General features: G+C 40.0%; 1 protein-coding gene across 7 annotated transcripts in view; it reads right to left on the reverse strand.

Annotated features, from left to right (window-relative positions):
- Positions 1–711: 711 nt before the first annotated feature.
- Positions 712–25,317, reverse strand: part of VEGFC (vascular endothelial growth factor C) — a 182,461-nt gene continuing 157,855 nt past the window's right edge. For all 7 annotated transcript variants that reach the window (XM_033942895.1, XM_033942902.1, XM_033942911.1 and 4 more), the window contains 4 exons: positions 19,242–19,393; positions 6,684–6,793; positions 5,831–6,164; positions 712–1,201 (listed from right to left, as the gene is read on the reverse strand). In XM_033942895.1, coding sequence (XP_033798786.1) covers positions 1,087–1,201; positions 5,831–6,164; positions 6,684–6,793; positions 19,242–19,393 — 711 coding nt within the window. In that variant the 3' untranslated portion in view covers positions 712–1,086. The remainder of the gene's footprint in view (positions 1,202–5,830; positions 6,165–6,683; positions 6,794–19,241; positions 19,394–25,317) is intronic.

Consider the following 25,317-nt stretch of genomic DNA (forward strand, 5'->3'; position numbering starts at 1 on the left):
GTTCACAATAATCTACAGAGACAAGAGGACTTAATCTAAAGCTACATAAGGAGATATTTAAATTGATTTTTTTGGGAAGGAATATCTTACTGTTAAGATGAGGAAGTTGTGAATAGGTTCATGAGTATATGGGGCATATAGATACATGTTGGTGTAATATCACCCGGAATACCCAATAATAAAAGAATGAACCCAATTAAAGGAACTCTATAAAATATATACCACATAACATTCAGGAGCCATAATGATTTCATTAGGGCATGGTTGGACAAATAGAGAACTATAAATACCTTCAATATATACGAGTTGAAACTGTGGAGAAACTCCCTTGCTCCTTGATACAACAGGCATTTTTAATCCAGTGAAACTGACAACTCTTTTTGTTGATGTCTTCTTCCCGAACTTGATATTACTGGCCTTATTTGATGTTTCTGTGATTCAGATATTTTTAAGTAATATGTACAACTAACAGCCTTTACCTAAAATTATATCCACATTAAAAAAAAATCAAATTATATTTCTTATGGATAAATGAATAAGTGAAACCATACTACATAGGGCCTATAGCCTACATTAGGATTCTTTTGTCATATTTTTGAGAATCACCTTTTGAACTATCCTAAGTTCTCATATTATCATATTAACAGAAATACAGCAAGCTGTGGGCTGAAAATTCTTTACAAGATAAAATACAATTTTCTTTTTATTTAAACATACTTTGCATTATATAAAAATAATGATCATGGTGAGCTTTACATTTGTTATTGCTATAAACAGGAATGCGGCACAATATTTTTAGTGGAAATAAATTATATAGTCATTATTAAAAAAAAAATCACAAGGAAAAAACCTAGGCTGTTTGGTCACTGGCAGAAAAGTCTTTAGTGAGTTTCTTTTGAAGATGAGCCACAGGTAATTCTATACTTTTCTTCTGTATTTCTATGGAAATACACGATATACCTGTGTCTTTATCATCCATTAGACTCTCTGGTGTACAAATAGATCCAGATACTAGTAACAGTATTTTTTTCCTTTCTGTTTTGGAAAAAATGCACATAAAGAGTCAACAGTGATTTCTTCTAATCACTAGTTTAGTGGTGGTCTTTTCCAATGTGTGGGTACACAGCGGCAAACTTCTTCACTGTAATACAATCCAGAGTCACAGCGTTTCGGTCGACCTGAACAAGGTGGTCTGTAGCAACTGAAAAAGAATAAAACAAAGGACTCAGAAATGATAAAGCATACAGATGTCTAGTAACACTTTAAAGAAACATACCTGAAGTCTAGATTTTGGCACATAAACAAAGTCCTTAATCTATAATGCAAAAAAATTCATATGGGAGTAAACTTGCTGAAGTTCCATGAATCACAACACCTGAAACCTTTACTGTTGACAAAACTAAAGCACAGCTGTGTTCAAGAGGATGAATGTAGTAATCTTTCAGTTTGAAGATTATATAATAATTCCATTATATTTAACTTATTTATTTACAAAACCTCATAATTTATCAATCCATGGAACTCTTCCTCTCAGTATATTATATCTACAGTATTATAATATCAATAAAGTTCTTAAGCTGAAAATAGATAAAAGAATAGTGAACATAATGATCACTACTACATTTTTAATATTTTGCATTTAAAAGTAAGACAGTGATTTGCCATTCTTTCCAAAAATGATTATCTTACATTTTTGAGGGTGGGGGTAGTTATTAAGGCGAGTTATGGCCTTGTGTGTTATTTACCTCTTAATATGAGTTAAAAAGGCAATAGCATGTGTTATATTACTGTAAAGCACTTTATATTAAGTTACTGTAGGATATATATTGATATGAGGCAAAGAACAAAGATCATGCAAAACAGATAATTACTATGAAGATCTACCAATCTATCAGCATTCCAGCTATAGTAAATTATATCCTCCAAATGCAAATTATATCCTCCAAATGCTGAGTGTAGTAATAACATAGTCACCAATTATATCATTTAAAACTTTAAATCCAAATGTTGCTAACTTAACAAGCAGTGCAAAAAACAGTATCAAAATTCTGCTTATAAAAATTGTTTTCTTTTGTACAATGTGCTCAGTACACCTCCACCCAGGTAATAAGTGAAAACTTTGGACCCAGTTTCCACCTGATGTTAATAGCAAACAAAGGGTTTCTTAAAGTGGCTGATATTCCAAAACCCTCCCCCATCCAAACAGGGCTGTGGAATCGGAAACAATTTTGGGGCTGTGATGTCGGAGTCAGTGAAAATGTGCTGACTCCAACTCCGACTTCTAATAGAGTTAAATTGTATGTCATGCAAATATTATAATGCTTAAATTTCTTATTTCACAGATAACTTGATTAACCCATTTGTTTCAGGATATGTGTTACTTTTAGAATATATTTTGATATCAAATTCTTTGATGATTACAAAATGTAATATATTTTATGATATTTATATTCATGAAATTGGCACCTAGAGAATGACATGGGAACAAAGTTTATCTCCATCCCTGCCCCATCCCTGCTTGTGTATGGAATGAATGCTCACAATATTTAACTGTTTATGCTAGTACTAGTCTTTAAGCCCGTTACATTAACGGGTGCTAGAATAGATGTGTCTGTCTGTCTGTCTGTGTTTCTTTATCTCTCTCTCCTTGGCTGCTGTCTGTATCCTTCTGTCTCCCCCCTGAGCAAAGCTGTCTGCCCCCAGCACACACCTCTCCCCCAAAGCAGCCCCCTTTCCCTCTGCCTGTCTCTCCATGGCCCTCTTCTGTCTTCCCCCCCAGAGCAAAGCTGTCTGCCCCTAGCACACCTCCCCCCAAAGTAGCCCCCTTTCCCTCTCCCTATCTCTCCATGGTCCCTTCTGTCTCCCCCAGCACACCCCTCCCCCCAAAAGCAGCCCCCTTTCCCTTTCCCCCTGGCTCCCGGTATTGATCCCTTTCTTACCTTTCTTCCATCCTGGTGTCTTCTGGCCTGCTCCTCTTCAAAGCAGCCTGCGATCGTGGTGGCCGGCTTTAGCGAACCTAGCAGGCTACTCTCCAACTAGGTAGCACTTTCCCTCTGACGCAATCCCGTGCGTCAGAGGGAGCATGCTACTGAGGTTGGAGAGCGGCCTGCGAGGTTCTTTAAAGCCGGCCACATTCGCAGGCTGTTCTGAAGAGGAGGATCAGCGGCGAGTGAGGGCGGGAGGTGATGCAGCGAGAACGCGGGCAGGGAGAGAGCACAGTTGCGCGAGTGAGGGCAGGTGGTGAGTGAGGGCGGGCGGTGACGCGCCAAGGACGCGGGCAGGGAGAGAGCACAGTCGCGCGCCTTCAGCCACCGCACGCTCCTCCAGCCCCTGCAAGCGCCGTGAGGTGTCAAATAGAATACTGCCACAGAAGCACACCTCACGGTGCCAGGAATCGCAAATTTTCAAGAGCGCATGCACGCTCTAGGGTTTTATTATTATAGATTAGTTTTTAAGCCTGTTACATTAACTAGAATAGATGTTTGTGTCTGTCTTTCTGTCTCTCTCTCTCCTTGGCCATTGTATGTCTGTCTGTCTTTTTTTGCTGTCTGTCTTTTTTTCTGTCTCTCTCTCTCTCCTTCTCCGCTGTCTGGTTTTTTGTTTTTTTTTCTTTCAATCTCTCTCCCTGGCCCCCTGTCCTTCAGTGTGTGTCTTTCACTCCCACCTACCTGTCTTTCAGTGTGTGTGTCTCTATTTCTGTCAGTCTGTCAATGTCCCGTCAGTTTTTTTTCTTTAAATCTCTCTCCCTGTCAATTATTGTGCCCCATCCTACCTTTTCTTTTTATCACGCGTTGTGTTGGGAAGGGCAACAGGCACACAGTAACCGCTGCTGGATTAGGTTAAACTGCCACTCGAAGCAAATTGTCACACGCGCACGTGCCAAACGCGCATGCGCTGCATGCTTTACAATTTCTCTGTCGGCCACGGAACTACGGACGTACGGAGCCACGAAGATTGAAGTGCACATGCACGCTAAGGGTATTATATAGGATTCTATAAAGAAAGGTAAGCACTTACTTTTCTTTATAGAATAGGCACTAAATATAGATGCTCTCACAGAATTACTCTCCATGTGCTTAAGGAACTTTATCAAAAACCCACCTTAATTTAAATAAAAAAAAGTTTATCACATGTACTAGGGAACAGAAGGGATTGGGACTTGTATGCCACCTTTTTGTAGTTATTCAACCACACTCAAACAGTTCACATATATACAGGTACTTATTTTGTACCTGAAGCAATGGAGGATTAGGTGACTTGCCCAAGGTCACAAGGAACAGCCCTGGGATTTGATCCCACAACCTCTGGGTGCAGAGGCAGCAGCTCTACCACTAGGTAACTTCTCTATTTAAAAAAAAAACCCAAAACAAAAAACCTATTAAATTTTTACTATCAGAATTCTGGCTGGTAGAAATTAGTTCAAAATAAAGCATGGACAATGCTTAACAGCAGCTAAATTTCATTGGATACCATAGTTTCCAATAAAGTACTCCAGAGTTAAATTTTAGGTTAAAAAAAAAAAAGTTTTAAGAAAATAAGCATCCCTGCAGAGTACTAACCCAATCTTTATAGAATCACACTATCTGCAGTGGCAAGGTTTAAATTTTCCATTGGTAAATCAATAATTCATATTTTCCTGCCTTGTTAGATCAAGAGGAAATTTTTATAAAATGGTACCTAAGTTATGAAGGCACTTAGGTATACAGTGCATGTTGCACCTATTTTAAAAAGACAAAGCTTGTATTTATGTGCCTTTAAACAAATAGCCTAACCAAATGTTCCTGCACAGTCACATCAGTTCCATGGCAGGGGTATCCTTATTTGTAAGTGATAGTAAGAACATAAAGCTGCCATACTGGAACAGACCAAAGGTCCATCAAGCCTAATATCCCTGTTTCCAACCATGATCAATCTATATCCAAGTATTTGGCAAGATCCCAAATGAGTAAGCATATTTTGTTATGGTTATATTTTTCATTTATATGTTCATCGCGCCATCAAGTAAGATGCATATTCTTTAGGGTTTTGCCTTTTATGTACTTTATTTTTCATTATGTATTTCATCTTTTATCATGTACCTGATTTTTATGTGATTATAATACGATAAATTTATGTTGCATTTTTTATTTTCTAATCTTGATGTATGTTTGCATTTATAGATTCCTGATGCAGAGCATAAGGCCGAAACACATTCATGTCAAGTCAATTGAGTGATTTGAGTTTGAACAATAAAGTATCATGACAATCTCTGGTCATCTCCACCTCATTTGTGTGGATCTGAAACAGCAGCTTACATGTTTAAGTACTTACATTTAGATATGCATGTTGCAGAGTTGTCTCCATTGATGCTTTAGACCAGGGGTGTCAAATGTCGGTCTTCAATGGCCGCAATCCAGTCGGGTTTTCAGGATTTCCCCAATGAATATGCATGAGATCTATTAGCATACAATGAAAGCAGTGCATGCAAATAGATCTCATGCATATTCATTGGGGAAATCCTGAAAACCTGACTGGATTGCAGCCCTTAAGGACTGACATTTGAAACCCTTGCTTTACACATTGATGTATGCTTTTGCTACATGTAGCCTGTACATACATGTGCATTCCTGCATTTATTTTAGAAAAGGCTGTATTTTGGCAGATTTTTTTAAAAATACCATCTGGACTGGAGCAGTAGGTACAATCCTAAAGAAGAGCATAAAAGGATGTGACCTGCAGAGAGCAGCAGGTAGAACTCCGGCCACCTTACTGAACAGATCGTATGGGTATTACATTTTTTTATTCCATTACTGTAATATGATTAAATTAATGCCAAAATATTCTCTCTCACCTGCAGGTCTGGTGGTGAAACCTCTTTCCTTTTAAGAAGCATCTGGTTGTAGATTCTATACATTCACAGATACATTTTGCAGGATTCAATGGCTGATGCTTGGGACAGGTTTTTTTACATACACACTGACATTTGTCCTCATCAAATGCCTTATTTGGTCCACAGGAGCTGGGAAGAAGTTTGTTTCTGCACATACATTGGCATGACATTCTGTCCAGTTCCTTGTAAGGTCCACAACTTGAAGGCCTTAGCCCTCCTTTACAGACACACTGACAGGTTTCCTCATCAAGCTCTTTATTAGGTCCACAAATATCATGGAATCCTTCTTCACTATCTAGAGAACCAGAACAAAACTAATCAGCAGACAGAAAGCAAGTTTTCTTTTATTTCTTGTCATTCTTATTGTATATACCACTTCTCCTTGAAAGCAATAAAGTAGTTTACAATATATTAAAACATCAATTTGACATTTTCAGGCAAACATCCCCTGATTTAACTAAGCAATGTTTTTTATGGCTTATCTTTTGCTAATAACTTGTCATTGATTATATATATATATATTTATATATATTTTTTTAATAGCACAATTACAACAGCCTTTTTTGTAAGCAAGGTTAAGAGAGTATATTACTGTAGAACAGTGGTCTCAAACTTGAGTCCCCGCCAGGTACTATTTTGAGGCCCTTGATATGTTTATCATAATCACTAAAGTAAAATAAAACAGTTTCTTGATCATATGCTTCTTTAGTTATAAATTATAATATTATTATTAAGACTTAGCCAAAAGGAAAGATTTATAAACTATAAAGTGTTTTACCTCATGCAATATTGTCATTAAATATAAACTGTTCACCTGGATTTCCGAGATGAGAAGAAAAGCCAAAGTCTTGTTGTGTTAAGCATTTACAAATGTGGCTGTTCCAGACATAATTCCTTGGACAGGTCCTGTTTGCCACATGGCACCTAGGAATCAAAGAGTCAATGGATCTGAATGACAACAGAACTTATTGGCAAGCTCTCAAAATTATTTCTGCCAGGAAAACACATTATATAGTATGAGGGACTTTTTGTACATGGAAGCACATAAGCTAGTGAAGCACCAAAGCATGCAAACTGTTAGAAATTACCATAGGCTTATCAAAAATAATTTAATTTTGGTCCCATCTAGGGCTGTACTAATACTTATATTCACTTCATTTTGGCCCCCAAATACATTATTTGCATTCGGCTGAAGTGATTTAAATTTGAACACTAACACTAACTATATTCTTATTTCCCACATATACCACTAGTAGTTGAATGTGGCTTACAATTGTAAAAATTAAACCTAAAATCCAGGCAAGCACGGAGAACGAATAACATTCTACAAAATCTCAATTTACTGTACACCACAAAGTCACAATACCAATTTTTAAATCACCAAGTTTTCAAAAGACATGTAAAATGTTCATAGCAATGATTCTGAACTTTCTAGAAGAACATTTCAAATCTTAACTACATTATACTGGTAAGGAAAACTAGTCAGTCTTATGAACCTATTTATATTTTATCCCTTTTACATCAGGAAAGAATAAAAGCAATCTATCTTTTGAGCATAAAGAGCCCTGAAGAGAAGACCAGGCTGTCAATGAAGTCATATATTGAGGAGTTAACCCATATAAAATGTTAAGCAAAAAAAATACTTATTTAAATCATAGCCTGAATAGGCAGCCAATGGGACTTAATATATAGAGGTGAAATTCTTTATCAAATCTTTTAGCTGAATATTCCAGCCTTAAAGCTGTATTTTCTAATGACTGTAGTTTCTTTATAACAAAGAAAAATGATCCACAGTGAAAAAAATCCACCAATGAAAACAAAAACAAAAACTGTGGATACAGATGTTCTGGAGATAATTTATTAAACACTGACATATAAAACCATAAAAATTCAATTAAAAAAGTACAATGATAAAAAATACTGTGATAAAAATCCAACCTGACCCTACATGGTATTTTCAGCTAAGCTTGTTTTCGCGAAAAGCAAATTTGATCACGTCTCACCACTCCTGTCTAAGCTCCATTGGCTCCCAGTAATCCCCAGGATCCACTTCAAATGTGCGTGTCTGGCCTACAAGATCCTACATGGCATCCTTCCTGCCGTTATCCCTCTATCCTGGAACTCCCCAACCCCTACTTCCTCCAGATTCTCCCAAATTTTTAAACTATCCTTCCCTTCCATAAAAGGTATTTCCCATGTAGGCAAACTTGGGTCATCCCTCCCCTTTAGAATCACTGAGATCTGGAATAACCTCACCTCCCCTCTCCGAACCTCAAGCTCCCTCCAACTCTTCCGCAAACACCTAAAAACCTGGCTATTCTCAAAACTGTAACACTTCCCCCCTCTTAGACCTCTCACCGTCCCCCTTTACACCTAACTCTTTAATCTCTCCACTGTAGTTCCTCTCTCATCTTTCTTCCTGTAAACCGTGCCGAGCTCCGCATTCGTGGAGATGGTGCGGTATATAAACCCAAGGTTTAGTTTAGTTTAGTTGCTTAAGCAAAGGTAAGGGTACACTTACAAGCATAAGTGCTGGTACAAAATTAAGCACAAAGAACATGTAAATGCAGGCACCTAGTTTACAGAATTGCTCTTTATGTTTTGGATCAGTCATCAGTAAACTTAATTGGAGTATTCCATATTACACTCTGAGTATTTATGGTGAAAGGGCAATCTACACCCTGGCCTTGAAGGGAAATCACCTCCCTCCCTGCTACACACACAGCAGAGAGAACCTGCTACCTTGAAGGAAGTGTCCATGCGCTGAATGAAATTGGGATATGAACTTGGAGAAAATAAATGTTCTGATTGTCCTTGGTGGTATGAACCATCAGATTGGCCCAAGATAAAGTATACCTTACAAATGGTGTTCAGTAACATGGGACCTTGAGGCACAGAACACCAAAAAAACAGAGTAGCAGCTGAAGATGGAAGAAAAATTTGCAAAAATGACCATAGTGTCACACAAAATGGCCGCAATTGCCTCCATTGGAGGAGGATGGGGAAAAGAACATGCAAAACTACCAGAAGAGAGTATTCCATGTGTGTCTGATGGCAGTAGTGACCTCCCCAACTAAAAGTGAATTGGATGAAGCCCAGAGGAATGCCAATGATGTGTACAAGGAATGCCAGTTAGCAAGCTTGAGGAGACCACAAAGACAGATTAGCTCAGAGTAGGAGCTTGAGACAGCATCCCGGTTCTGGAACTATGCACCACATTTTCCTTGCAGAGGACCTGAATAGATGCACAGTTGCTGAGTAAAGTTAGTTTTCTAACAAAAGGAACCGCCACAGCAACTACAACTATTTTTATGACCACCGCTGCCAGGCAAGTGAAAGAACTGAAGGTTCGAGAAGAGAGAACTGTGCAGTTCAGGATTCATGCAAGGTGTTTGACTGGTGAATACATTCTGGTGGTGAATGTTATCCCTAAGGAAACGAAGGGACAGCACCTGAAAGAAAACTGTTCAGGTCTCTTCAAGGCAGGAGACCTATAAAGAAGACTGGAGGTACATTGTTTATTGTGAGCTTCTATACCACTACTAATGACTGGGGAGTCAATTCAGAGCTGTTTGCATGAGCTTCTGTAAAGGTATTACAATACATGAGCTTCTATAGAGGTGTTACAACACAGAGTTACATAATAACATAGTAAATGACTGCAGATAAAGACCCGAATGGTTCATCCAGTCTGCCCAATCGTACATGCTCTATAAATTAATAATTTAATTTAAATGATCCTTTTTCTTAGATATTTTTGGGTAAGAAACCCAGAGTTCTGCCTGGTAGTTTGCTTAGGTTCTATCTACTGCAATCTCCGTCAAAGCTCACTCCAGCCCATCTAAACCATCCCAGCCAGTGAAGCCCTCCCCAGTCCGTCCTCAACTAAATGGCCATATACGGGACACAGACTGTTCAAGTCTACCCAATACTGGCCTTAGTTTCTTCAATATATACCTATTTTCTGATTAGAGATCCTCTCTGTTCATTCCAAGCTTTTTTTTAACTCTGTCACCATTTTCCTCTCCACCACCACCCTCAAGAGCGCATTCCAAGCATCAACCACCCTCACCGTAAAGAAGAATTTCCTAACATCGCTCCTTAGTCTACCACCCCTCAACCTCAAATTATGTCCTCTGGTTTTACCATTTTCCTTTCTCTGGAAAAGATTTTGTTCTATGTTAATACCTTTCAAGTATGTGAATATCTGAATCATATCTCCCTTGCCCCTCTTTTCCTCTAGGATATACATATTCAGGGCTTTTGCGAGGTGTTACAATACCCGGGGTCTATACCTTAACTCCTCTATTGTCTTAACTTTTATTGATTTTATCAGATGCATTCCTTTACTGACTTTTTATTGTATTCAGATATCGACTGTTTATTCTGTATTTTAGACATTGATTGTATGTATTTTTTGTTGTGAACCGCTTCCAACTTTTGGTATAGCGGTATACAAGAAATAAATTATTATTATTATTATTATCGAATAAACACTAAAATATAAGAAAGACATCTACTAGATGTCTATGGTTCCTTGCAAGGAACCATAGACATCTAGTAGACATCATTCTTATATTTTTTGTGAAAGTGTTTATTCGATATATCAGTTGTTCACAGTACTTGAGTCTTTGTGCTATTATTATTATTATTACAGAGTTACATGGGCTTCTGTAGCAGTGTTACAATACAGAATTATTAATACCGGCATAATTATGCCATAGTCCATCATCCTACTTATGTTACCGGCACATCAATCACCCTACTCATATGCATACATTTATACCAAATTCTGTATTGTATATACACATATAATACTAGGTTTACTATTGCAGCTAAGTACACAATATTTGCACACTTCTTAAGGAGGTTGGCCATTTCAACTAAACATTATCTATTTACAAGCATCTGTAACATGTTTTTTGTTTATCACATTGTGGGAGGCTCTTGAAAGACCTAAACAAAATGTTGAGACTGGAGAGGTAATAAGAAGTGGCTAGGTATGATGAACTCCAACCAAGTCATGTGTGAGATGCTGGAGTACAGTAGATGACCAAATCTCTTCTCTTTTGGAATGGACACTTATTTGTGGGGGGAGAGAGAGGGGGGTAGTGCCATGCTTAGAACCCAGAATAAATTTCTTGCAAGGGACCACTCAAACACTGTCCAGAACTGCATTAACAAGGAAAAGAGCAACAACTTTAAGGGGGAAGAGGCAGAATGAGGTAGGCACCTTATTTTATACTTATTTTGTTAAACTTATTATGAGAGGGAATTATAATCACAAAAAGGGTGATAATAATAACACTGCTTTAATTAGTCACCCATGCCAAATCTGTACGTCTCTTTATATATACAATGACCACACAGTATAATACATGCTTAATAGTGAACGCTCAGACCCACAACTATTAAGCATGTATTATACTGTGTGATATAGTTGTGGGTCTGAGCGTTCACTATTAAGCATGTATTATACTGTGTGGTCATTGTATATATAAAGAGATTTACAGATTTGGCATGGGTGACTAATTAAAGCAACATACTTATTTTGTTGCCAAGGAAAGGGGACTGTGCTCCTATTACACCACTTTATGGAAGGATGCTTGGGGGCAAAATATTTTTTTAAATCATTCAGTTTGTATCGAACATACTGACAGTTATATTAATGTCTTGCATGCTACATCTTAGCCCTTATCTACTTTCCAATCCTCTCCTGCCTGCTTAAATCACTGACTATTGACCCCTTAATTTTTGTTCCAGGTTAAAGACAAATAATTAAAGCACAGAATTTTAAGTTCTTTTGGAACTATTTCTGTTTCATGGTTTCCAGTTCATCGTTTCCTTACTTTATTGGTTAAAGAAACACACATTTTTAAAATTTCTATAGCCCATTCAGGTTGATATGTTCAGCTCAGGCTGATTTTGACTATGTGATTATATTAACATAGATAACACAGCTTGCACTTCACAGACTGTTTTTACAAGTAGCAATTGATATGGTGGGAAAAGAAATGAGTTCATTCATCCTTGGCGGTCCTAATATCTCGGTGGCAAATCGCATCTGAAAATTGGGTTTCCTGAATACCTAGCCACTATTGTGCATGCTTTCTTCAAAATGAATTTACAACAGACTGAAAGGTTTGAAGCCAATATTTTAAAAAATGTATGTGGTTTAATTTGGAATGCATCACTTCATCTGTTAGAACTGAAAATCCTGGGCTGTTTTCACTTACCTGATTGGTGATGTTATTTCTTTTTTTTGATCTTGTTTTAAGATGTACAAATTTAAAACTTAATAAAAAAAAATTTCTGGCCAAAAGTTATATGGATAGAAATGGATTAGATTTAATAGTTTCTGAGATGTGGGGGGGGGGGGGGATTAATGGGATAAACTTAACTGCAGAGTGTTGATATTCAACTGCTATGCATTTTAGTTTATCTAATTTAAACAGATAGGTTATCTTTTAAGTTTAGGACTTCATATTCAATGGATCTCCTTAAATGGAAACAGTGACTGAAAATACACTTGTTTTTTATGTGGAGACAGCCTTGCTGAATACCAATCACTATATTCCCAGTATTTCACAGGCATTGATCCAATGAGCTAAACAAAGACAGTCTGCTTGATCTCTTGGAATAGTTTATCTTCATTGAAAGCTTCTATACTGCTATTAATGACTGGCTGAGTCAGTTCAGAGTGGTTTACATGAGCTTCTGCAGAGGTGTTATAATACAAAGTTAGAGTGTTTCTGTGATGGTTTTCGGTATAGCATTCACTTTTGGTTTTGTGTAAATAGGCATCGTGGTGTGGTGAATTTACATATGTTTTGCATTTAGGGCCTCTTCTATCAAACTGCGCTAGCAGTTTTTAGCGCAGAGCTGCGCTGAATGGCCCACTCTGCTCCCGACACTCATAGGAACTCTATGAGCATCGGGAGCAGCGCGGGTCAATCAGCAAGGCTGAAAAATTCTAGTAAATAATATATGATGTTCAGGATTACAGTTACTACAGCAAAAACCCCTTTTGCCTTGCCTGCCTGGAATTACTCTGACCTACAGTTGTGTTGGCCTGCTCGGTTGCTGAGGAAGGGGCTTTGGTCCTGAAACCCTGCTGGGTTGAGCCGTGTTGAAAGAGAACCTTAACTTTTGTCTTTAGTTGAAAAGCAGCTCGACTCTCCTTGTTACTGTTTGACCACAGCACTTTCATTCAGCTAAGTAATTGGAGTGACTAACTTTTTATCTCCTGTTTGGGTCAATGAGTTTGCATTCGAGGCATTACAGGATAGTGGACTTTTTGTCTTCGACTTATACAGTACTCCCCCGATATTCGCAGGGGTTCTGTTCCAGGAACCCCCGCGAATCTTGAAAAACCGCGAATACGATAGTTTTGAAAATCCTGAACTATGTGCAGTGCAGCTTCCTCTCCTAACGCTGCCCTTGGGAATGCCTCTGTGAAAATACAGAAACTGTAGGGTAGGCAGTTTTCAATAAGACCTTTTGCCTGGCTAAATAACCATCTGCACAGGTAAATTACTTTTTTGAATATTCCCTCCCCCCCATAGATGCACACTGCCTCTTCTTTGAAGGGACTTTACCTCCACTTTCCATAAAAGGCAGGAGAGGGCAGCCAGAGCACCAGCAAGTGAAGGAAATCACTCGCGGTATGCTCCGACCCCCTCTTCTTGCACTAAAGTCGGGCCTCACCAATTAGGAGCTGCGTGTCAAAGAAGCTCCTGATTGGTGAGGCCCAACTTTAGTGCAGGAAGAGGCGGTCGGAGCATACCGCGAGTGATTTCCTTCACTTGCCGGCGCTCCGGTTGCCCTCTCCTGCCTCTCTGGCTACCCTCTCCTCCTGGTCATGCGCAGCCAGAAAATACTGCGAATGACTGGGTCCGTGAATCGCCGACCACGAATGACCGAAGGAGCACTGTATACTGTATTTTTCGCTCCATAAGATGCACTTTTTCCATCCCCAAAAAGGGGGTGGAAATAAGGGTGCGTCTTATGGAGTGAATATACAACCCCCCCTTTTTTTTCATTGTCACCCTCCCTCGCTAGACTGCCTGCCTGGTCTCGGCAAGCACTGAGGACTGACACAGCTCGTGGCTCGATTCCTCTTCTTATCCCTTGCATGCAAGCAGGCAAGCAGGCCCCCCCGTTACCTTTTATTTTTTTTATTCTGTCGCCCTCCCTCGCTAGACACGGCTGCCTGGTCCTGGCAAGCAGTGATAGCTCACACGGCTCAAATCCTCTTCTTTTTCCTTGCAGCGGAGCGGCACACAGTTGCTGGGTGCCTGGTCCCGCGCCATTTCCCACGAACAGTCTCGCGGGAAGTGGCACGGGACCAGGCAGGCAGCCCTGTGCGCCGCTCCGCTGCAAGGAAAAAGAAGAGGACTCGAGCTGCATCAGCCATCACTGCTTACCGGGACCAGGCAGGCAGCCGTGTCTAGCGAGGGAGGGCGACAGAATGAAAAAAAAAGGTAATGGGGGGGAGGGGGAGGCTGCCTGCCAGGGAAAAGATGAGGAATCGAGCCACGAGCCGCGTTAGCCATCACTGCTTGCAGGGACCAGACAGCCGCATCTAGTGAGGGAGGGTGACAGAATGAAAAAAAGGTAACGGGGGGGGGGGGAAGGGGACCTGCCTGCCTCAGTTCTGCTCAGGTAGCCATTCAGAAGTGGCGCCTGCCCATGCATCAGTGCGCTTGTGCGCCGCTTGCCCTGACATGCTGGTAATCAGCAGGCAGCAGCCCTGCGAAGCACCAGCGACCGGCCCAATTAGGGAAGTATCCGGGCCCAGACATTAGCGCGCTTGTGCGCTGCGGGCCTTGACAAGCAGCAGGCAGCCTCCACCTACCTCCAACATTTAAAGGTACTGCCGGGGGTGGGGGGGTGGAGCTGGGATGGAATTTAACGGGGCTTGGATTGAATTTAACGGTGTTGGGGGGGTATGTAAAAATGATGATTGATTGGGGAGGGGGTGCTGGGACGGAATTTAAAGGTGATAGGGGGCTGGGTTTGAATTTAAATGTGTGGGGGGTATGTAAAAATGATGATTGATTGGGGGCTGGAATGGAATTTAAAGGTGCTGGGGGTATGTAAAAATGATGATTGATTGGGGGGGGGAGCTGGGACAGAATTTAAAGGTGTTGGGTATATATTAGTATACAATTTGGTTCAGAATGGGGTTTTTTTCTTGTTTTCCTTCTCTAAATTTGGGGTGCGTCTTATGGTGAGGTGCATCTTATGGAGTGAAAAATACGGTAATTATCTTAAGCTATGTTGATGTTACTGACATTTTAGCATTACTATATAGTGTTTTTGTGCATTAAAAATGTTGAAACTAAAACATAGCACAATAACATCATTCAAACGATACAATTAACAATGTTTTAGAATTTTCCAGTCACTGTGAATCCTCAGAATATCCACTCCCCCCCCCCCCTTCGAGCTTTAACAGGCCTTCTCAACACAGGAAGCTCTTAACAACTGTCAATCAGTCCCTGTGGCAGGCTGTCCCATTATCTGCAGTGCCTCCTTGAGTTCAACGATTATTTGCAGTTTGGGGTGGAGCTTGTGATAGGTCACCAACATTGCTTCCAAGACAAAAGTCTATGTTACTATAACATCATTAACAGTAAGCTGGTACCTCCCTCCCCTTTTTTATTTTTAATATGGTAGTTTTACAGTGCAAAAATTTTGGAACATTTAAAAATTGCAGGGTGGTCACACAAAAAAGTTTGTAACTTCACTGTGTTTAATGATATTCTTATTCTACTCCACACATTAACATAGAGCAGTGTCTTGCAAACTTTTTCCGCTGTGGCACACTAAACTTAGGGCCACGTCTACAGGGCCTCTGAGCATGCGCTGACATTGACCGGTGATGTCACATGCGTGACATCATCTTGTGGATGTCCACGCATGCTCAGCGGACCTGTAGACTCGGCCCTGAGATCGGGGGCCTTCCAAAACCCAGACAAACTGCTAGGATTTAGAAATCCCTCCAGTGTGTGTGTGTGGGGGGGTGAGGGGGGCGGGGGAGGGGGGGCAGAGAGGAAGAGAGGCACAGTGCTGGTGTCAGCAATGACTGACTCATCTTTTTCAAGGCACACCTGGAATCTTGCTGTAGCACACAGTTTGTGATACACTGACATAGAAAGTAACATCAAAAAGCTGTAAAATTTCACAATGAAATTTCAAGCAGTTGCTGAGAAAACAGCCAAAAGCTGTAAAGGGTTCCTTTTTTTTTGCCTCACCCTGTACTGCACAAAGATTGTCAATCCTTTTAGTTCCTCCTTACAGTGATGTCCATTTTAATAAAGTTGATACCCTTGAAATCCAGTATTCATACTTTTGTGTGTCCTCTCTCTCACTTTGCACTTATACTATGTAAATTATAAATATTATTATTCTTTGAAAGAGGGGTAGCTTTAGGTTATGATAATATGAACATGATAATTTTCAATTATCTTATATGTACAGTATATGTATAAGATATCCTTTAAATTCTGATACTTTGAAATGGTCTTCAAAGTAAAGAGCTATAATCAGTTAACTTCTCTGCTACACTTCTTTTTTTATCTTTTTATTAGCTGTGCCTGCTTCCTATGGTTTGATGTATTATTAATACTAACTTTTAAGTCCCATTGCTAGTTGCCACAATGGAATGGCACTAGAGAAGGTGACTCATTGATATGTTTAAACCAGTGTCAGAGATGAAAAACAAGCCTATCAGTGTTTTTGGTAGACAAACTGAATTAGGAAAAGTAAATCCTAATATTTGAGATGGATTATCAGTGTATATAGTTTTGTTTCCATGCTCTCAAATAGCAACTTCACATATACAATATGGGTGTCTGGAAGCTCGAGATCACATTTATTTAATTCTCATTTCAGTACTTCAGATCATTGGAAAATTTAACATCTAGTTAAATTCTTATTCTAATGTGCTTGTAGCATATTCAACATAAATAGATTAACCGTCTACTAATAATTTAGGGCTCCTTTTACAAAGCTGCGATAGGAATTCTCTAATTGTCGGAGCATTTACCTTGCTGGCGCACTGTAGAAACCTCCACCACAGCTTTGTAAAAGCCAGCTTTAGTTCTATAATAATTTGATTTCATGTTACTTAATTATAATACTCTATATTAACAACAGTATTTTATATATATATAGCTTGTGGTTAGCTACAAGTAAATATTATACATACATTTATAATAAGATAATGTCTTTTGCCTAATACTTTAAAACTTCAGGTGTCAGTTCAAAGAAAAGTAAAAACATAATGATAATCTCAATAGCTGCAAAAATGTCAACATTTTATATCACATAATACTACAAATCCATTAACTGCAGTTGCTGAAAAATTCCCCCTTTTCATAAGTCATGCACTTTCTCCCTTCTAATGGGATACATATATGCGAGTATAGTAAATCACTTACCAGTAAGAACAGATAGGTAACCTTTTCTAGTTAGCATAAGAAGTTGATTCTAAAATTTTTCAATGAATTAAAAATAAGACTACAACTGTAATATTACGTTTGCATCGCTGAGATCTTTAGAATCTAAATTATATCTTGATCTAATATATCTGATCACCTTCAATCTAAATTCGAGCAATCAAGCCCATTTAACTGTCCATTGAGTGTTCGTTCTTTGCTACAGTGGTATCGTCCTTCACGTGAGTTACGGTCCTCTGCCAAAATTTGTTTGGAAGTTCTGTCTTTAGCTGTGACTTTTGAGTAATCATAAGTCTGTCTTTAGGTGTGACTTTTGAGTAATCATAAGTCAATGCTCTCTGTCTAGGGCCTAATGCTTGGAATGCCCTTCCTTTATCTTTCCGCAAAACTACTATGCTTTTGTATTTTAAATCTTTATTAAGTTTTCAAAGCTAACAAAAAGTGCAAAACAATATACATACGGATATTAATAATCATAATAAGCACTTATAATCAATCAGTATCAATATAAAAAAATAAAAAAAACCTCTCCCATCCAACATTTTCCATCAGGGAATAATACCAAACAAAAGATATACACCCCCCTCCCACCTTCCCCTGCTAAAACAACGGAAAATAAAGATAAAAGACAACTATAACGAATCCACAAAAGACATCAATGGATCCCAAACTAATTTAAATATCTTAGTATGCCCTAGCATGTCAGCATTCGCTTTCTCATACTTATAACTTAAGCATAAATTCGCTCACCAAAAAGTAAAACTAAGGCGATCCCAATTTTTCCAATTACGAATAATCATTTGCATGGTTATCCTGGTCATAATAAGGAAAAGCCAACATTTATATCTGACCAATGAGGGTTTAAGATGCAATATCATCCCACATATGACAACATCATATGTCAATGGAATTGATGACTCCAGTATGGTATTAATCTGTCCCCATATTGACTTCCAAAAGTTGAGTATCAAAGGACAATAGAACAGCAGATGATCTAGTGTCCCTATAGCAAGATGACAGTGCTAGCAACTAACTTTTGTAATCTAACAGAGGTCCAAAAACTTCTATGCAACAAAAAAAAACAAAACAACAAAACAAGCTTGTCTTGTAAATGCTGACGCCATGCATCTCATCCTCCAAGTCCATTGAGACACAGAAATCTGCTGCTTTATCTCAATGCTCCAAATGTCTCTAAGACTACTATGCTTTTGTATTTTAGAAAAGGGTTGAAGACTCTGCTGTATGAGTGTTTTTTTGGTTCAAACTCTGAGAATATTTGAATTCTTCTGTTTGTAATGCTGATTTGTGAGGGTTTTTTTTTTAAGCATATTTTGTATGTTATTTTGTTCCTCATCTAGATTTGTGGATAGGCGGGTTATAAATAATTTTAAATACAGTCATGAGCAAAACACTTGAGCAAACTTTAACTTGCAAAATCAGTGTTGACTCGATACGTGAGCGTGACCCATTCCTAAACCCTTACCTCTAGTGGACACCACCGAGTCACAATGTCCAAGTTTCGTCTATGCTGGGCTGTATAACTTTCAGTTATACATGCTGTACGACTAAGTCTAAGCCAGCCCATGTCCCGCCCAACTCCCACCCTCGACACTCCTCCTGAAACGCTCCATTTAACTTTGGTCGTTCAGCGGCACTATGAAGGCCTAGGTCATTTAGAAATACGTCCAAAACCCGTTTTCATTATCGGCACTTGGACGTATTTTGACAATGTTCGATCAAGTGCCGACTTAGGACTGTTTTTGGATGTTTTTCTCTTTCGATTATGAGTCCCTTAACCTTTATTTAACAAAAACATGTAGTATTTATATTGAAATTCATAACAAGGTTTTCAAGTCAAGTTATAGATTCAGAATCAAAGAATGAACAAAAAGGTCTTGTATACTTACTGGGACTGGGTTGATGGCAAGGAACGTCTAATGATTGAATGAACTTGTCTGTAAACATCAAGCTTAGACATGCATCGGCAAGATGTATGATTGGCAACACTGATTGTAACTGGCTTAGGCCCTTGAGACAGTGGCACTGTAATCTCAAACAACTATGAAAAGGACAGAGGAAAAAATTAGATACAAATATAATGAAGAATGTAAAATAATAAAAACAAGAACATAAAACACAGTAACACTATACTTTTATTCCATTAACCTGTATTATATGATGAAATACAAATATTTTATAAAATAATTCTTAATTTATAATTATAGAAATGTAGGGTCCATTTACTAAGCTGAAGCCTTAGCACTCCCTTATGATTGTCAGTCCAGAATGCCAAGGCCATTTTTACTGCAGATGTAAAAAGTGCTTTTTATTCTATTTTTTCCCATTAATGGCCATGTACAGTCATTTTTTAAAATTTCTGTGGGAGCACTTACTGTCACTTATTTTTTAGGCAGTAAGGACTCTTGTATTATGTGTGAATCAAAATTTACTAACTGGTTATTAATCCCCAGAGTAATGCATTTGGGGATTAATAATAGGAAGGAACCGTATATGCTGGGAAGAGAGAAGCTGATATGCACGGACGGGGAGAGGGACTTTGGGGTGATAGTGTCCGAAGATCTAAAGGCGAAAAAACAGTGTGACAAGGCAGTGGCTGCTGCCAGAAGGATGCTGGGCTGTATAAAGAGAGGCGTAGTCAGTAGAAGGAAGAAGGTATTGATGCCCCTGTACAGGTCATTGGTAAGGCCCCACTTGGAGTATTGTGTTCAGTTTTGGAGACCGTATCTGGCGAAGGACGTAAAAAGACTTGAGGCGGTCCAGAGGAGGGCGACGAAAATGATAGGAGGCTTGCGCCAGAAGACGTATGAGGAGAGACTGGAAGCCCTGAATATGTATACCCTAGAGGAAAGGAGAGACAGGGGAGATATGATTCAGACATTCAAATACTTGAAGGGTATTAACATAGAACAAAATATTTTCTAGAGAAAGGAAAATGGTAAAACCAGAGGACATAATTTGAGGTTGAGGGGTGGTAGATTCAGGGGCAATGTTAGGAAATTCTACTTTACGGAGAGGGTAGTGGATGCCTGGAATGCGCTCCCGAGAGAGGTGGTGGAGAGTAAAACTTTGACTGAGTTCAAAAAAGCGTGGGATGAACACAGAAGATTTAGAATCAGAAAATAATATTAAATATTGAACTAAGGCCAGTACTGGGCAGACTTGCACGGTCTGTGTCTGTATATGGCCGTTTGGTGGAGGATGGGCTGGGGAGGGCTTCAATGGCTGGGAGGGTGTAGATGGGCTGGAGTAAGTCTTAACAGCGATTTCAGCAGTTGGAACCCAAGCACAGTACCAGGTAAAGCTTTGGATTCTTGCCCATAAATAGCTAAGAAGAAAAAATTTAAAAATTTAAATTGAATCAGGTTGAGCAGACTGGATGGACCATTCGGGTCTTTATCTTCCGTCATCTACTATGTTACTATGTTAGCAGAGGAATGCCTACTCTCTGCCCCTAATATATCTCTGAACAACTGCATTAAGGAGATTTGCAAAATGTTTGTAGTTACTGTATAGTAAAGTGCATGTTAAATGCTTTTTGTGGTTGGAGAATGGCATGGAAGGCCAGTGATAAGATTGAAGGTAGCTAGAAGTTTCTGTATTTATGCTGCTACTTAAGTTTGAGAGTTCTTTTTTCCACATGTTTGTGACTGCTACTCTGTAGGTTCCTTCCACTGTCTGGCTTGGTAACAATTACCGTATTTTCACCCATATACCGCGCACCCGTGTAAAACGCGCACACGGGTATAGCGCGCAGGGAACACAAATTTATGTAAAAAAAATTTAATATAGCGCGCACACGTGTATACCACGCATGCTAAAACCTCCTCCCGCCTACTCCGAACCGGCATCCTCCCCCCGCTCGCTTACCCGAGAGAGCATTTTTTTTTTCATTAGAATCCGGCATCCTCCCCCACCTCCCCCGCGATCCTACATCCCCCCAGCACCGCCAAGACAACTCTTACCCGATTGGGCACCGGCACCAGCACCAAGGCACAGGATGTGCCAGTGCCAGTGCCCGATAATCTCGGAGAGAGCGAGACCAGAAGGCTTTGAGCATGCGCAAATGCTCAAAGCCTAGTCCAGCCCGGCACAGGAAGAAGGAGGATCTCTCTCGCACCGCCTAGCCCAGCCCAGCCAAACCAACGAGGGAGGATCTTCGGGCACTGGCACTGGCACATCCTGTGCATTGGTGCTGGTGCCCAATCGGGTAAGAGTTGTCTTGGCGGTGCTGGGGGGGATGTAGGATCGCGGGGGAGGGGGGGGCGACGCGAGCGGGGGGGGGGAAGATGCCGGTTCGCAGGGGGAATGCCGGATTCGAATGAAAAAAAAAAACATGTGTACAACGCGCTCACATGTATAACGCGCATGGTTATGCACGGTTTGTAAAATCGTGTATAACGCGTGCGTTATATGCGTGAAAATACGGTAACCCTTTAATTGGCAGATGTTGAAACTGGCTGCTTTACGTAACTTGTTGCTGCACGTGAGTAACAGTGCCCAGAGTAATAGGTATTTGGAGATGCAGATCTCCCATAAGAGCCTTAGAAACACATGCTGCTTCTGAGCAACAATACCAAATAAAGGGCTAAATATAGCTGTGGCATTAGTTTTTGTTACCTTTTATATTGGAATTAATTTTACACATACCATGAGAGGAATGAACCTCACTCCAGGCCAGGGTATGTGGAGCATGATCTCAGTCTCTCAAATTTATTGCTAATGCTCGCTGTAGTTCTTGCATTCTGCCTGAGAGCTTCTTTCTAGAGTTCATAAGATGTAAAATGTATAGGCAACTTATCTAGATGCGCTTGGAAGTTCTTTTTTGATCACGTCTATGGCACACAAGATAATGGAAAACATTTCTGTAATCGCTTGGAACTAAAGAATGACACGGTGACAAAATTTATCACCGTTCCTGTCCCCACGGATAACAGTGCAAAACCATTTTCATGTCATTCTTTAAAGAGAGAGGGAAGAATCAGAGTATGAATGGGCACAACCATCAGTGGAGTACCTAGGGTATGTGACATTGTTTTTTGTCACACTGCCATCATTTTTGACACCTCCCCAATGTAAAAAAAAATATTTTTAGTAATGTTCCCCCAGGTGCAAGCCATGAGGGGGATGTTCCCGGCCTGGAAGTCGTGGTCCAGGAACTTCCCTTCTCATAGCCCGGTACCAAGGCTCTGGATAGTCCCTGTGACCCAGCATGTTTCCAGCCTTCTCTCCTGTCCGATGGCCCTTTACCTTCCGTGAAGCTGAAAAAACTGCCGGCCTCAGTAGTAATTCAGCTACGTCACCCGTGGCTCCCTTTCCTGCTTTCCATATCTGCCTCTACCGCAATCCACTCGAGCGGAAACAGGAAGTTGTGTCATTGGCACACGCGGAAAGCAGGAAGGGGAGCCGCAGGCAATGTCGCTGAATCACTGCCGAGGCTGGCAGTTTTTTCAGCTTCACAAAAGGTAAAGGGCCATCAGACAGGAGAGAAGGTTGGGAACATGCTGGGCCACGGGGACTACCCAGAGCCTTGGGACCAGGCTGTGAGAAGAGAAGTTCCTGGACCATGACTCCAAGGCCGGGAACATCCTCTCATGGCTTGCACCCGGGTCGGACCCGTCCCCCCCTATGGTACGCCATTGACAACCATTCATACTCTGATCAGAGTATGAATGGGCACAACCACTGACCCTCAAGCCTTGCATTGAAGAATGCTGCTATAGAAGGACTGAGGTTGAGATAGACACTAAAGAATGACATGGGATCGTTTCCTGTGGCTATCTGCAGGGACAGAAACGGTGATGAATTTTGTTACCGTGTCATTTTCTACTTGGATCCGACACCTCTATAATCAATGCCATTCTCTTTTACCTCTATATCTGGTTTATCAATCAGCATGGGGATGTCTCAGGTGACTATAACTCCTTTGTTTGTCATAATTTTCTTTTAGGGTCTTGATCCCAATACGTTTCTGGTACACTGATGTTATAATGCTTACAAATTGAAGACTCCCTTGATCGTTTTGGTTTGCATATAGTGGGAAGTGAGTCTAACAGGACAGAGATTTTACCACCCCTCTCTCTGTTATATATTAAGGGAGTGGAGCAGAAGCCTGGCCCTCAATCCATCAGAACCAAGAAGAGAGCAGCCCCACTTAGGAGCTGCAATACAAAGGAGGTACAATGTACAAGATTATATCTGTTAGGAAGAGTCTGTTTGGAAGTAGATCTCAGGGATGACGACTGTATGTATTGGACTTCGAAAGGGATAGGTTGCCCAGAATCCAGGAGGTCTGTTATCTAAAAAACTGATTACAAAGGATGGATTTCAGACACAGAGGAAGTATTTGGAGCTTTACAGTGTTTATTTAATGTTGTACAACCTCAGACTACAACCAATACCTCAGAGTTGTAATGCTTCAATAAAAGAGTTATCTTGATGGAACTTCTACACCAGGGTCTTAAAAGGAAATCCCTTCTTCCCAAAGAGACCCTTCTCCTTTCCATAAGAATCAGCATACTGAAGGCATAGTGGGGGAAGGACTAGGAAGAAATAAGCATTCTGTGGGGACCATCGCTGGGACACCCCTAACAGAAAGAGATGTACATCCACATTTAGAACACATCTAGGAATATTAAACCCAGTATAGTAACATATTTCTACAATTTATATATATATATATATGAAAAATGAATAATACATCTGTCTTTGGTCACTAATAAAAAACAGAGTAAAATTTCTTAGGACTTATTTCTTCTTGGTTTCCAACCTCCAGCATGATGAAATTTCTTTTCATAAGTAGAGAGATCAATCTTTTATTAAATTAGTTAGATTTTTTAAATACCAGTATAGTTAAAACTAAATTGGCACTTGCATGATTTACAGTGACAATTGCAGTTCCACTCAAGAAGACTGAAATAATAGTTAGTTTCCTGGTTCTTTGCATCTTTAATCTGTTTCCTTTTAGTCCTTAGCATTAATCTAAATTAGTGGTGAAGCCAATATCTGCAGCCATGCACAGGGCATGTTTGGCAGCTGCAGTTTCCAGATGTCAAACTCAAATTCATATTTTTAAAATAGGAACATCTGTTGCTATAACTGGTTCCCTGTTTAACTTTCTTGCTAGTTTTACTAATGGCTATGGACCAGCATTTGAAGCTACCATAGATCAAACAGACGATATGATTTCTAATATACTGTGGTCACTTGAGAATATTTTTTTCTTGTAATCATTCTTAGAACATAAGAGATACCATACTGGGACATACTGAAGGTCCATCAAGCCCAGTATCTTGTTTACAACAGTGGCCAACAGAGAGTGACGCGGGGACAAAAATTCATCCCCATCCCCTCACTGTGTCTGTATTTTCATCCCCATTGCCTCCCCTTCCCCACAGTCTTAACTTTTCTTACCTACATCTCCCCACTCAAAGAAACATGATTTTATACATTTTTATGAACAAGTACAGCACACAGAAAGGAATCAAAATACCCACAAAAGAGTGTACATGCCAATAGAACTGGGACAAATGATCCTTTATTCACTAAAAAGACCCGCCACTGCCAGTGTTTGTTGAGTGCAGATCATAGTAAATAGTCTAAATTAACATCAGGACTACTTTTGTAAAGAATTTGTATGACAGACATTTTAAGAGTACCCTGATGCAGGCCAAGAACTGAAACACTGGCAGTGTCGGGTCTTTTAATGAATAAAGAATCATCTGTCCCAGTTCTATTGGCATGTACACTCTTTTGTGGGCATCATACATATTTATGAGCATAGAGCATTGCAAATAAACATTTTAAACCAATATTTAATTATTTTATGTGGGGCTGAGTGGGCGGTCTTCGGGCAGGAGGGGTTAAGCTCCCTCCTGCTGCGATCTATGTGGGGGTGGGTGGGCGGTCTTCGGGCAGGAGCTGTTTGGCTCGGGAGGGGGGGAGATAAGTGATAGCGGCCGTGCC

This window comes from Geotrypetes seraphini, chromosome 1 (assembly GCF_902459505.1).
Source record: "Geotrypetes seraphini chromosome 1, aGeoSer1.1, whole genome shotgun sequence".
Taxonomy (NCBI): domain Eukaryota; kingdom Metazoa; phylum Chordata; class Amphibia; order Gymnophiona; family Dermophiidae; genus Geotrypetes; species Geotrypetes seraphini.